Genomic DNA, 12,850 nt, shown 5'->3' with positions numbered 1-12,850 from the left:
ACTCACCTTGTCCCCCTGCCCCGCTCTCTCCCCATGGTGCAGGATTTCTCTGTGCTTGCTCTGAGCGCTGATCTCGGGCCGGTGACTCACCTTGTCCCCCTGCCCCGCTCTCTCCCCATGGTGCAGGATTTCTCTGTGCTTGCTCTGAGCGCTGATCTCTGGCCGGTGACTCACCTTGTCCCCCTGCCCCGCTCTCTCCCCATGGTGCAGGATTTCTCTGTGCTTGCTCTGAGTGCTGATCTCGGGCCAGTGACTCACCTTGTCCCCCTGCCCCGCTCTCTCCCCATGGTGCAGGATTTCTCTGTGCTTGCTCTGAGCGCTGATCTCGGGCCAGTGACTCACCTTGTCCCCCTGCCCCGCTCTCTCCCCATGGTGCAGGATTTCTCTGTGCTTGCTCTGTATGCTGATCTCGGGCCGGTGACTCACCTTGTCCCCCTGCCCCGCTCTCTCCCCATGGTGCAGGATTTCTCTGTGCTTGCTCTGAGCGCTGATCTCGGGCCAGTGACTCACCTTGTCCCCCTGCCCCGCTCTCTCCCCATGGTGCAGGATTTCTCTGTGCTTGCTCTGAGCACTGATCTCGGGCCGGTGACTCACCTTGTCCCCCTGCCCCGCTCTCTCCCCATGGTGCAGGATTTCTCTGTGCTTGCTCTGAGCGCTGATCTCTGGCCGGTGACTCACCTTGTCCCACTGCCCCGCTCTCTCCCCATGGTGCAGGATTTCTCTGTGCTTGCTCTGAGCGCTGATCTCGGGCCGGTGACTCACCTTGTCCCACTGCCCCGCTCTCTCCCCATGGTGCAGGATTTCTCTGTGCTTGCTCTGAGCACTGATCTCGGGCCGGTGACTCACCTTGTCCCCCTGCCCCGCTCTCTCCCCATGGTGCAGGATTTCTCTGTGCTTGCTCTGAGCGCTGATCTCGGGCCGGTGACTCACCTTGTCCCCCTGCCCCGCTCTCTCCCCATGGTGCAGGATTTCTCTGTGCTTGCTCTGAGCGCTGATCTCGGGCCGGTGACTCACCTTGTCCCACTGCCCCGCTCTCTCCCCATGGTGCAGGATTTCTCTGTGCTTGCTCTGAGCGCTGATCTCGGGCCGGTGACTCACCTTGTCCCACTGCCCCGCTCTCTCCCCATGGTGCAGGATTTCTCTGTGCTTGCTCTGAGCACTGATCTCGGGCCGGTGACTCACCTTGTCCCACTGCCCCGCTCTCTCCCCATGGTGCAGGATTTCTCTGTGCTTGCTCTGAGCGCTGATCTCGGGCCGGTGACTCACCTTGTCCCCCTGCCCCGCTCTCTCCCAATGGTGCAGGATTTCTCTGTGCTTGATCTGAATGCTGATCTCGGGCCGGTGACTCACCTTGTCCCACTTCCCCGCGATTTCCTGGGCAGACAGGTTGGTGTAGGGGTTGATTCCAGATAGTTTGATTCCGTAGGTCTGGGCAATTTTGGTGATTTCGTTCTGGATCCCCAGAATGGACATTCGTTCCTTGTCAGCCTCCGGGAGCGTGGCTTTGAACTGCTCATGGGCAGTGATCAGGCTCTGCGGGAAGAATGAGGAGCGGAACTGAGAGAGAATCTTACAGCACAGAAGGAGATCGCTCAGGCTCTTTGAAGGAGCTCTCCAATTAGTCACAAGGTGAGCCTTTGATCATCTTCATTATCATCAGTGTGACCGCACTTAGCACAAGGTGTACGGTCACAATGGTTCAAAGAGGATATGGCAGCTGTTGAAAGGATACAGAAGAGAGCAAACCAGAATAACTGAGGGGATGGAGATTGGACCGTGAGGAGAGATTGGACCGTGAGGAGAGATTGGACCGTGAGGAGAGATTGGACCGTGAGGGGAGATTGGACCGTGAGGAGAGATTGGACCGTGAGGAGAGATTGGACCGTGAGGGGAGATTGGACCGTGAGGGGAGATTGGACCGTGAGGAGGGATTGGACCGTGAGGAGAGATTGGACCGTGAGGAGAGATTGGACCGTGAGGAGAGATTGGACCGTGAGGAGAGATTGGACCGTGAGGGGAGATTGGACCGTGAGGAGAGATTGGACCGTGAGGAGAGATTGGACCGTGAGGAGGGATTGGACCGTGAGGAGGGATTGGACCGTGAGGAGAGATTGGACCGTGAGGAGAGATTGGACCGTGAGGGGAGATTGGACCGTGAGGGGAGATTGGACCGTGAGGGGAGATTGGACCGTGAGGAGAGATTGGACCGTGAGGGGAGATTGGACCGTGAGGGGAGATTGGACCGTGAGGAGAGATTGGACCGTGAGGAGAGATTGGACCGTGAGGGGAGATTGGACCGTGAGGAGAGATTGGACCGTGAGGAGAGATTGGACCGTGAGGAGAGATTGGACCGTGAGGGGAGATTGGACCGTGAGGGGAGACTGGACCGTGAGGAGAGATTGGACCGTGAGGAGAGATTGGACCGTGAGGAGAGATTGGACCGTGAGGAGAGATTGGACCGCGAGGGGAGATTGGACCGTGAGGGGAGATTGGACCGTGAGGAGAGATTGGACCGTGAGGGGAGATTGGAGCGTGAGGGGAGATTGGACCGTGAGGGGAGACTGGACCGTGAGGAGAGATTGGACCGTGAGGAGAGATTGGACCGCGAGGGGAGATTGGACCGCGAGGGGAGATTGGACCGTGAGGGGAGATTGGACCGCGAGGAGAGATTGGACCGTGAGGGGAGATTGGAGCGTGAGGGGAGATTGGAGCGTGAGGGGAGATTGGACCGTGAGGAGAGATTGGACCGTGAGCAGAGATTGGACCGTGAGGAGAGATTGGACCGTGAGGAGAGATTGGACCGTGAGGAGAGATTGGACCGTGAGGAGAGATTGGACCGTGAGGAGAGATTGGACCGTGAGGAGAGATTGGGCCGTGAGGGGAGATTGGACCGTGAGGGGAGATTGGACCGTGAGGAGGGATTGGACCGTGAGGAGAGATTGGACCGTGAGGAGAGATTGGACCGTGAGGAGAGATTGGACCGTGAGGGGAGATTGGACCGTGAGGAGAGATTGGACCGTGAGGAGAGATTGGACCGTGAGGGGAGATTGGACCGTGAGGAGAGATTGGACCGTGAGGAGAGATTGGACCGTGAGGGGAGATTGGACCGTGAGGAGAGATTGGACCGTGAGGAGAGATTGGACCGTGAGGAGAGATTGGACCGTGAGGGGAGATTGGACCGTGAGGAGAGATTGGACCGTGAGGGGAGATTGGACCGTGAGGAGAGATTGGACCGTGAGGGGAGATTGGACCGTGAGGGGAGATTGGACCGTGAGGAGGGATTGGACCGTGAGGGGAGACTGGACCGTGAGGGGAGATTGGACCGTGAGGAGAGATTGGACCGTGAGGAGAGATTGGACCGTGAGGAGAGATTGGACCGTGAGGGGAGATTGGACCGTGAGGGGAGATTGGACCGTGAGGGGAGATTGGACCGTGAGGAGAGATTGGACCGTGAGGAGAGATTGGACCGTGAGGGGAGATTGGACCGTGAGGAGAGATTGGACCGTGAGGAGAGATTGGACCGTGAGGGGAGATTGGACCGTGAGGAGAGATTGGACCGTGAGGAGAGATTGGACCGTGAGGGGAGATTGGACTGTGAGGAGAGGTTGGATCGTGAGGAGGGATTGGACCGTGAGGGGAGATTGGACCGTGAGGAGAGATTGGACCGTGAGGAGAGATTGGACCGTGAGGGGAGATTGGACCGTGAGGAGAGATTGGACCGTGAGGAGAGATTGGACCGTGAGGAGAGATTGGACCGTGAGGGGAGATTGGACCGTGAGGAGAGATTGGACCGTGAGGAGAGATTGGACCGTGAGGGGAGATTGGACCGTGAGGAGAGATTGGACCGTGAGGGGAGATTGGACCGTGAGGGGAGATTGGACCGTGAGGAGGGATTGGACCGTGAGGGGAGACTGGACCGTGAGGGGAGATTGGACCGTGAGGAGAGATTGGACCGTGAGGAGAGATTGGACCGTGAGGGGAGATTGGACCGTGAGGGGAGATTGGACCGTGAGGAGAGATTGGACCGTGAGGAGAGATTGGACCGTGAGGGGAGATTGGACCGTGAGGAGAGATTGGACCGTGAGGAGAGATTGGACCGTGAGGGGAGATTGGACCGTGAGGAGAGATTGGACCGTGAGGGGAGATTGGACTGTGAGGAGAGGTTGGATCGTGAGGAGGGATTGGACCGTGAGGAGAGATTGGACCGTGAGGGGAGATTGGACCGTGAGGAGAGATTGGACCGTGAGGAGAGATTGGACCGTGAGGGGAGATTGGACCGTGAGGAGAGATTGGACCGTGAGGAGAGATTGGACCGCGAGGGGAGATTGGACCGCGAGGGGAGATTGGACCGCGAGGGGAGATTGGACCGTGAGGGGAGATTGGACCGTGAGGAGAGATTGGACCGTGAGGAGAGATTGGACCGCGAGGGGAGATTGGACCGTGAGGAGAGATTGGACCGCGGCGGGAGATTGGACTGCGAGGAGAGATTGGACCGCGAGGAGAGATTGGACCGTGAGGGGAGATTGGACCGTGAGGAGAGATTGGACCGTGAGGGGAGATTGGACCGTGAGGAGAGATTGGACCGTGAGGAGAGATTGGACCGTGAGGAGAGATTGGACCGTGAGGGGAGATTGGACCGTGAGGAGAGATTGGACCGTGAGGGGAGATTGGACCGTTAGGGGAGATTGGACCGTGAGGAGAGATTGGACCGTGAGGAGAGATTGGACCGTGAGGGGAGATTGGACCGTGAGGAGAGATTGGACCGTGAGGAGAGATTGGACCCTGAGGGGAGATTGGACCGTGAGGGGAGATTGGACCGTGAGGAGAGATTGGACCGTGAGGGGAGATTGGACCGGGAGGAGAGATTGGACCGCGAGGGGAGATTGGACCGCGAGGGGAGATTGGACCGCGAGGAGAGATTGGACCGTGAGGAGGGATTGGACCGTGAGGAGAGATTGGACCGTGAGGAGAGATTGGACCGTGAGGAGAGATTGGACCGTGAGGGGAGATTCGACCGTGAGGAGAGATTGGACCGTGAGGGGAGATTGGACCGCGAGGAGAGATTGGACCGTGAGGAGAGATTGGACCGTGAGGGGAGATTGGACCGTGAGGGGAGATTGGACCGTGAGGGGAGATTGGACCGTGAGGAGAGATTGGACCGTGAGGAGAGATTGGACCGTGAGGAGAGATTGGACCGTGAGGGGAGATTGGACCGTGAGGAGAGATTGGACCGTGAGGAGAGATTGGACCGTGAGGAGAGATTGGACCGTGAGGGGAGATTGGACCGTGAGGGGAGATTGGACCGTGAGGAGGGATTGGACCGTGAGGGGAGATTGGACCGTGAGGAGGGATTGGACCGTGAGGAGAGATTGAACCGTGAGGAGAGATTGGACCGTGAGGAGGGATTGGACCGTGAGGGGAGATTGGACCGTGAGGAGGGATTGGACTATGAGACACGATGTGTAAATTGAGCATGTTCTCACTGGAAGGGAGAAGGTTGGGCGGTGATATGATTACTGATTTTAGGGTTCTAAAAGGACTGGTTAATGTTGACCGTGACCAGCTGTTTCACCTTGCCCGGAGCAGGAGAACCAGAGGACGTGGCCTGAGCTAGTTCAGTGAGCGAGTGGCCAATCTATGGAACAGGCTCCTTAGGGAGACGGTGGAAGCAGTCAGTGTTGATTCATTCAATTACAAATTCGATCGATTTCTCCCCGAAAGTAACATTTTGGGGCACAGTATACGAGTAGTACGAGACGTGTGGTGTGGTGAGCGTAGCGGGCTCGGGAGGAACAGGTGACTTTGGACCTGTGGTTCCCAAAGCTCTGCACCACTGGGGGTTTCCTTGCCTCGTGTCTGGATCTGTTGTAGACTCATTGATTGAGACTGGTTGCTGTGATTGTAATGACTCCGTTACCGTTGGATCATGTGACTACCAGGATGGTAGAAGGTGACATAGGTGGACCTCGGTCTTGTCAAGTCTAGAAATTCTCCCCAACTCCAACATCAGCTGGCATTTCTACAGTGCCTTCTGTATAGGAAAGATCCCGGGGTGTTTCACCGGAGCGGGGGGTCTGAGGGGAGTGACTAATTCAACAGACTCTCGCCCAGAGAGAGAGTTAGGAGGGTTGCCTATCAGCCCGGCCAAAAAGATGGACTCTGAGAATGTTTTTAAACATGGAAACAGAGAAAGAGAGAGGCGGAGAGGTTTTGGGAGGGAATTCCAGAGCTCAGGGCCCAGGAGCTGAAGTTACGGCCGCCAATGGTGGAGCGATGGAAATCGGGGGATGCGCAAGAGGCTAGAATTGGAGGAGCGCAGAGATCTCGGAGGGTTCTAGGGCTGGAGGAGGTTACAGAGATAGGGAGGGGTGTAGGGCTGGAGGAGGTTGCAGAGATAGGGAGGGTTGTAGGGGCTGGAGGAGGTTACAGAGATAGGGAGGGTTGTAGAGGCTGGAGGAGGTTACAGAGATAGGGAGGGTTGTAGGGGCTGGAGGAGGTTACAGAGATAGGGAGGGTTGTAAGGCTAGAGGAGGTTACAGAGATAGGGAGGGGTGTAGGGATGGAGGAGGTTGCAGAGATAGGGAGGGTTGTAGGGCTGGAGGAGGCTACAGAGATAGGGAGGGTTGTAGGGGCTGGAGGAGGTTACAGAGATAGGGAGGGTTGTAGGGATGGAGGAGGTTACAGAGATAGGGAAGGTTGTAGGGCTGGAGGAGGTTACAGAGATAGGGAGGGTTGTGGGGCTGGAGGAGGTTACAGAGATAAGGAGGGTTGTAGGGGCTGGAGGAGGTTACAGAGATAGGGAGGGTTGTAGGGGCTGGAGGAGGTTACAGAGATAGAGAGGGTTATAGGGGCTGGAGGAGGTTACAGAGATAGGGAGGGTTCTCGGGGCTGGAGGAGATTACAGAGATAGAGACGGGTGTAGGGCTGGAGGAGGGTACAGAGATAGGGAGGGTGTAGGGGCTGGAGGAGGTTACAGAGATGGGGAGGTTTGTAGGGGCTGGAGGAGGTTACAGAGATAGGGAGGGTTGTAGGGGCTGGAGGAGGTTACAGAGATAGGGAGGCTTGTAGGGCTGGAGGAAGTTACAGAGATAGGGAGGGTTGTAGGGGCTGGAGGAGGTTACAGAGATAGGGAGGAGGGGCTGGAGAAGGTTACAGAGATAGGGAGGGTTGTAGGGGCTGGAGGAGGTTACAGAGATAGGGAGGGTTATAGGGCTGGAGGAGGTTACAGAGATAGGGAGGGTTGTAGGGGCTGGAGGAGATTTCAGAGACAGGGAGGGTTGTAGGGCTGGAGGAGGTTACAGAGATAGGGAGGGTTGTAGGGGCTGGAGGAGGTTACAGAGATAGGGAGGGTTGTAGGGCTGGAGGAGGTTACAGAGATAGGGAGGGTTGTAGGGGCTGGAGGAGGTTACAGAGATAGGGAGGGGTGTAGGGGCTGGAGGAGGTTACAGAGATAGGGAGGGTTGTAGGGGCTGGAGGAGGTTACAGAGATAGGGAGGGTTGTAGGGCTGGAGGAGGTTACAGAGATAGGGAGGGGTGTAGGGCTGGAGGAGGTTACTGAGATAGGGAGGGTTGTAGGGCTGGAGGAGGTTACAGAGATAGGGAGGGTTGTAGGGGCTGGAGGAGGTTACAGAGATAGGGAGGGTTGTAGGGGCTGGAGGAGATTTCAGAGATAGGGAGGTGTGTAGGGGCTGGAGGAGGTTACAGAGATAGGGAGGGGTGTAGGGGCTGGAGGAGGTTACAGAGATAGGGAGGGGGGGCGAGGAGGCCATGGAGGGATTTGAACACCAGGATGAGAATCTTAAAATCGAGGCGTTGCCGGACCGGGAGCCAGTGTATGTCAGCGAGCACGGGGGCGGGTGATGGGTGAACGGGTCTCGGTGCGAGGTTGAAAACCTAACTGTTGCACGATCTGCTCATTGTCGCATTGCTGGTTTGTGGGAGCTTGCTGTGCACAAATTGGCTGCCGCGTTTCCACCATTACAACAGCGACCACACTTCAACAAAAGCATTTCATTGGCTGTGAAGCACTTTGGGACGTCCGGAGGCGGTGCTGTAGAAATGGGCGTTCTTCCTTTTCGCTTACCTGGATCTCCTCGATGCTGTGCACGATGAACATGTCCTGCAAGTCCTCCATGGCCCCGTCCATCCAGTTGTTGAAGGGGGCGGCTCTCTTGGCGAACTCCAAGTACAGTTGATCGATCGTCTCCAGGAGTTTCTCGTTTCGCTGGGGGGGGGTCGGAGGAAGGGTGAAAGAGAGAGAGAGAGAGAGAGAGAGACAAGAGTGAAGCAGCTTCTTGTCAGTAGAGCGGTGAGTTTGCCAACCCCAACAGGTCCAGTCGACCTACCTCCAGGGCGTCCCTCCGCTTCTGGGTCAGAGTGCCCAGACTGTCCCACTGGTCGCAGATCCCCTGGCACCGGCTGTTGACGGTGGCGGCGTCGTGGTAATCGAGCTCACTGCAACACACAACCGAGGCGCAGGTGAGGGCAGTGGGAGGAACAGCGCGATCCCGCGGCCGAAAGCGTTACATTCGGAGGACGGGCTGCACCGAGTCCAGATGGTTAAGGGGCGATTTAATCGCTGTGTTTGAGATGCTCAAAGGAGTTGCTCAGTTGATAGGGAGAAACTATTTTCTCTGGGTGAGGGAGAGAGAGATGGAGAGAGAGTGGAAAAGAGAGAGAATGAGATAGAGAGAGAAAGAGAGACAGGGAGAGAGGACATAAGAGATAAGAACCATTTGGCCCCTCGAGCCTGCTCTGCCATTCAACGAGATCATGGCTGATCTTCGACCTCAACCCCACTTCCCCGCCCGATCCCCATATCCCTCGATTCCCCTAGAGTCTGCAAATCTATTGATCTCAGCCTTGAATATACTCAACGACTGAACCTCCACAGCCCTCTGGGGCAGAGAATTCCAAAGATTCACCGCCCTCTGAGTGAAGAAATTCCTCCTCATCTCAGTCCTAAATGGCCGACCCCTTATCCTGAGACTATGCCCCTAGTTCTAGACTCTCCAGCCAGGGGAAACAACCTCTCAGCATCTACCCTGTCAATCCCCCTCAGAATCTTGTATGTTTCAATGAGATCACCTCTCATTTCTAAACTCCAGAGAGTATCGGCCCATTCTACACAATCTCTCCTCATAGGACAACCCTCTCATCCCAGGAATCAATCTAGTGAACCTTCGTTGCACCGCCTCTAAGGCAAGTATATCCTTCCTCAGATAAGGGGACCAAAACTGTGCACAGTACCCCAGGTGTGGTCTCACCAAGGCCCTGTACAATTGTAGCAAGACTTCCTTACTCTTATACTCCAAGTGATGGGGAGAGAGAGAGACAGAGAGAGAGAGACACAGAGAGAGGGAGAGAGGGAGATTTCCTACTTGAGTTCCTGTGCAATGGCGGCGATTTGTTCGACGCGGTCCTGGTGAGCGGCGAGGTCACTCTCGAACGCCTCGTGCTTCCTCATCAGGGCGCGGATCTCCATCAGCGAGGCCGACTCGTAATCCTTCCGGTTCAGAATCTCCTCCTGACCTGAGGGGGGCGAGAGGCAGGGTGGGTCAGCGAGGGGGCGAGAGGCAGGGTGGGTCAGCGAGGGGGTGAGAGGTAGTGAAGCCACTCTACACCCGATCCAATAAACCCCGAAAGATGGGTCTCGATCAGTTACCCGCGCCCCGCTCTCCCCCGTCAGTTACCCGCGCCCCGCTCTCTCCCCGTCAGTTACCCGCGCCCCGCTCTCTCCCCGTCAGTTAGCCGCGCCCCGCTCTCTCTCTCCCCATCAGTTACCCGCGCCCCGCTCTCCCCCCGTCAGTTACCCGCGCCTCGCTCTCCCCCCGTCAGTTACCCGCACCCCGCTCTCCCCCCGTCAGTTACCCGCGCTCCGCTCTCCCCGTCAGTTACCCGCGCCCCGCTCTCTCCCCGTCAGTTACCCGCGCCCCGCTCTCTCCCCCGTCAGTTACCCGCGCCCTGCTCTCTCCCAGTCAGTTACCCGCACCCTGCTCTCTCTCCCCATCAGTTACCCGCACCCTGCTCTCTCTCCGTCAGTTACCCGCTCCCCGCACTCTCTCTCCGTCAGTTACCCGCGCCCTGCTCTCTCCCAGTCAGTTACCCGCACCCTGCTCTCTCTCCCCGTCAGTTACCCGCACCCTGCTCTCTCTCCCCGTCAGTTACCCGCACCCTGCTCTCTCTCCCCGTCAGTTACCCGCACCCTGCTCTCTCTCCGTCAGTTACCCGCGCTCCGCTCTCCCCATCAGTTACCCGCACCCTGCTCTCTCTCCGTCAGTTACCCGCGCCCCGCTCTCTCCCCATCAGTTACCCGCTCCCCGCACTCTCTCTCCGTCAGTTACCCGCGCTCCGCTCTCCCCGTCAGTTACCCGCTCCCCGCACTCTCTCTCCGTCAGTTACCTGCGCCCCGCTCTCCCCCCGTCAGTTACCCGCGCCCCGCTCTCTCTCCCCGTCAGTTACCCGCACCCCACTCTCTCCCCCGTCAGTTACCCACGCCCCGCTCTCTCCCCGTCAGTTACCCGCACCCTGCTCTCTCTCCCCGTCAGTTACCCGCGCCCCGCTCTCTCTCCATCAGTTACCTGCGCCCCGCTCTCTCCCAGTCAGTTACCCGCTCCCCGCACTCGCTCTCCGTCAGTTACCCACGCTCCGCTCTCCCCGTCAGTTACCCGCGCCCCGTTCTCTCCCCCGTCAGTTACCTGCGCCCCGCTCTCTCCCAGTCAGTAACCCGCACCCCGCTCTCTCCCCCACGTCAGTTACCCGCACTCTCCCCGTCAGTTACCCGCGCCCCGCTCTCTCCGTCAGTTACCCGCGCCCCGCTCTCTCTCCCCGTCAGTTACCCGCGCCCCGCTCTCTCTCCCCGTCAGTTACCCGCGCCCCGCTCTCTCTCCGTCAGTTGCCCGTGCCCCGCTCTCTCTCCATCAGTTACCCGCACCCCGCTCTCTCTCCCCGTCAGTTACCCATGCCCCGCTCCCTCCCCATCAGTTACCCGCACCCCGCTCTCTCTCCCCGTCAGTTACCCGCGCCCCGCTCTCTCCCCCCATCAGTTACCCGCACCCCGCTCTCTCTCTCCCCGTCAGTTACCCGCGCCGCGCTCTCTCCCCATCAGTTACCCGCGCCCCGCTCTCTCCCCCCATCAGTTATCCGCGCCCCGCTCTCCCCGTCAGTTACCTGCGCTCCGCTCTCCCCGTCAGTTACCCGCGCCCCGCTCTCCCCCCCGTCAGTGACCCGCGCCCCGCTCTCTCCCCGTCAGTTACCCGCGCCCCGCTCTCCCCCTCGTCAGTGACCCGCGCCCCGCTCTCTCCCCCCCGTCAGTTACCAGCGCCCCGCTCTCTCCCCGTCAGTTACCAGCGCCCCGCTCTCTCCCCGTCAGTTACCCGCGCCCCGCTCTCTCCCCCCATCAGTTACCCGCGCCCCGCTCTCTCCCCCCGTCAGTTACCCGCGCCCCGCTCTCCCCCCATCAGTTACCCGCGCCCCGCTCTCTCCCCCCATCAGTTACCCGCGCCCCGCTCTCTCTGTCAGTTACCCGCGCCCCGCTCTCTCCCCGTCAGTGACCCGCGCCCCGCTCTCCCCCTCATCAGTGACCCGCGCCCCGCTCTCTCCCCCCCGTCAGTGACCCGCGCCCCGCTCTCTCCCCCCCGTCAGTGACCCGCGCCCCGCTCTCTCCCCCCCGTCAGTGACCTGCGCCCCGCTCTCTCCCCCCCGTCAGTGACCCGCGCCCCGCTCTCTCCCCCCCGTCAGTTACCAGCGACCCGCTCTCTCCCCGTCAGTTACCCGTGCCCCGCTCTCCCCCTCGTCAGTGACCCACGCCCCGCTCTCTCCCCCCCGTCAGTGACCCGCGCCCCGCTCTCTCCCCCCCGTCAGTGACCCGCGCCCCGCTCTCTCCCCCCGTCAGTTACCAGCGACCCGCTCTCTCCCCGTCAGTTACCCGCGCCCCGCTCTCTCCCCCCGTCAGTTACCCGCACCCCGCTCTCTCCCCCCGTCAGTTACCCGCACCCCGCTCTCTCCCCCGTCAGTTACCCGCACCCCGCTCTCTCCCCCCGTCAGTTACCCGCACCCCGCTCTCTCCCCCCGTCAGTTACCAGCGCCCCGCTCTCTCCCCCCGTCAGTTACCCGCACCCCGCTCTCTCCCCCCGTCAGTTACCCGCACCCCGCTCTCTCCCCCGTCAGTTACCCGTGCCCCGCTCTCTCCCCCCATCAGTTACCCGCGCCCCGCTCTCTCCGTCAGTGACCCGCGCCCCGCTCTCTCCCCCCCGTCAGTTACCAGCGCCCCGCTCTCTCCCCGTCAGTTACCCGCGCCCCGCTCTCTCCGTCAGTGACCCGTGCCCCGCTCTCTCCCCCCGTCAGTTACCCGCGCCCCGCTCTCTCTCCCCCGTCAGTTACCCGCACCCCACTCTCTCTCCCCCGTCAGTTACCTGCGCCGCACTCTCTCCCTGTCAGTTATCCGCGCCCCGCTCTCTCACCGTCAGTTACCCGCGCCGTGCTCTCTCCCCCAGTCAGTTCCCGCACCCCGCTCTCACTCCCCCGTCAGTTACCCGTGCCCCACTCTCACTCCCCCGTCAGTTACCCGCACTCCACTCTCTCTCCCCCGTCAGTTATCTGCACCCTGCTCTCTCCCCGTCAGTTATCCGTGCCGTGCGCTCTCCCCCCGTCAGTTACCCGGGCCCCACTCTCTCCCCGTCAGTTACCCGCGCCCCGCACTCTCTCCCCGTCAGTTACCCGCGCCCCGCACTCTCTCCCCCCGTCAGTTACCCGGGCCCCGCACTCTCTCACCGTCAGTTACCCGCGCCCCGCACTCTCTCCCCGTCAGTTACCCGCGCCCCGCACTCTCTCCCCCCGTCAGTTACCCGGG

General features: G+C 60.0%; 1 protein-coding gene across 1 annotated transcript in view; it reads right to left on the bottom strand.

The window, feature by feature from the left end:
* The window catches only part of LOC147092958 (alpha-actinin-2), a 108,497-nt gene that overhangs the window by 12,158 nt on the left and 83,489 nt on the right, over positions 1 to 12,850 (bottom strand). The window contains exons 12-15 of the mRNA XM_085976291.1: positions 9,381 to 9,531; positions 8,346 to 8,454; positions 8,084 to 8,224; positions 1,351 to 1,533 (exon numbers count right to left, since the gene is read on the bottom strand). Of these exons, the coding sequence (XP_085832417.1) occupies positions 1,351 to 1,533; positions 8,084 to 8,224; positions 8,346 to 8,454; positions 9,381 to 9,531 (584 nt within the window). The remainder of the gene's footprint in view (positions 1 to 1,350; positions 1,534 to 8,083; positions 8,225 to 8,345; positions 8,455 to 9,380; positions 9,532 to 12,850) is intronic.

The sequence above is a fragment of the Somniosus microcephalus genome, unplaced genomic scaffold (assembly GCF_052327205.1).
Source record: "Somniosus microcephalus isolate GS21.2 unplaced genomic scaffold, FLI_Smic_1.0 unresolved_chr2, whole genome shotgun sequence".
Taxonomy (NCBI): Eukaryota; Metazoa; Chordata; class Chondrichthyes; order Squaliformes; family Somniosidae; genus Somniosus; species Somniosus microcephalus.
The sequence above is the reverse complement of the archived record's forward strand: the minus strand, read 5'-3'. Positions and strand labels throughout refer to the sequence as shown.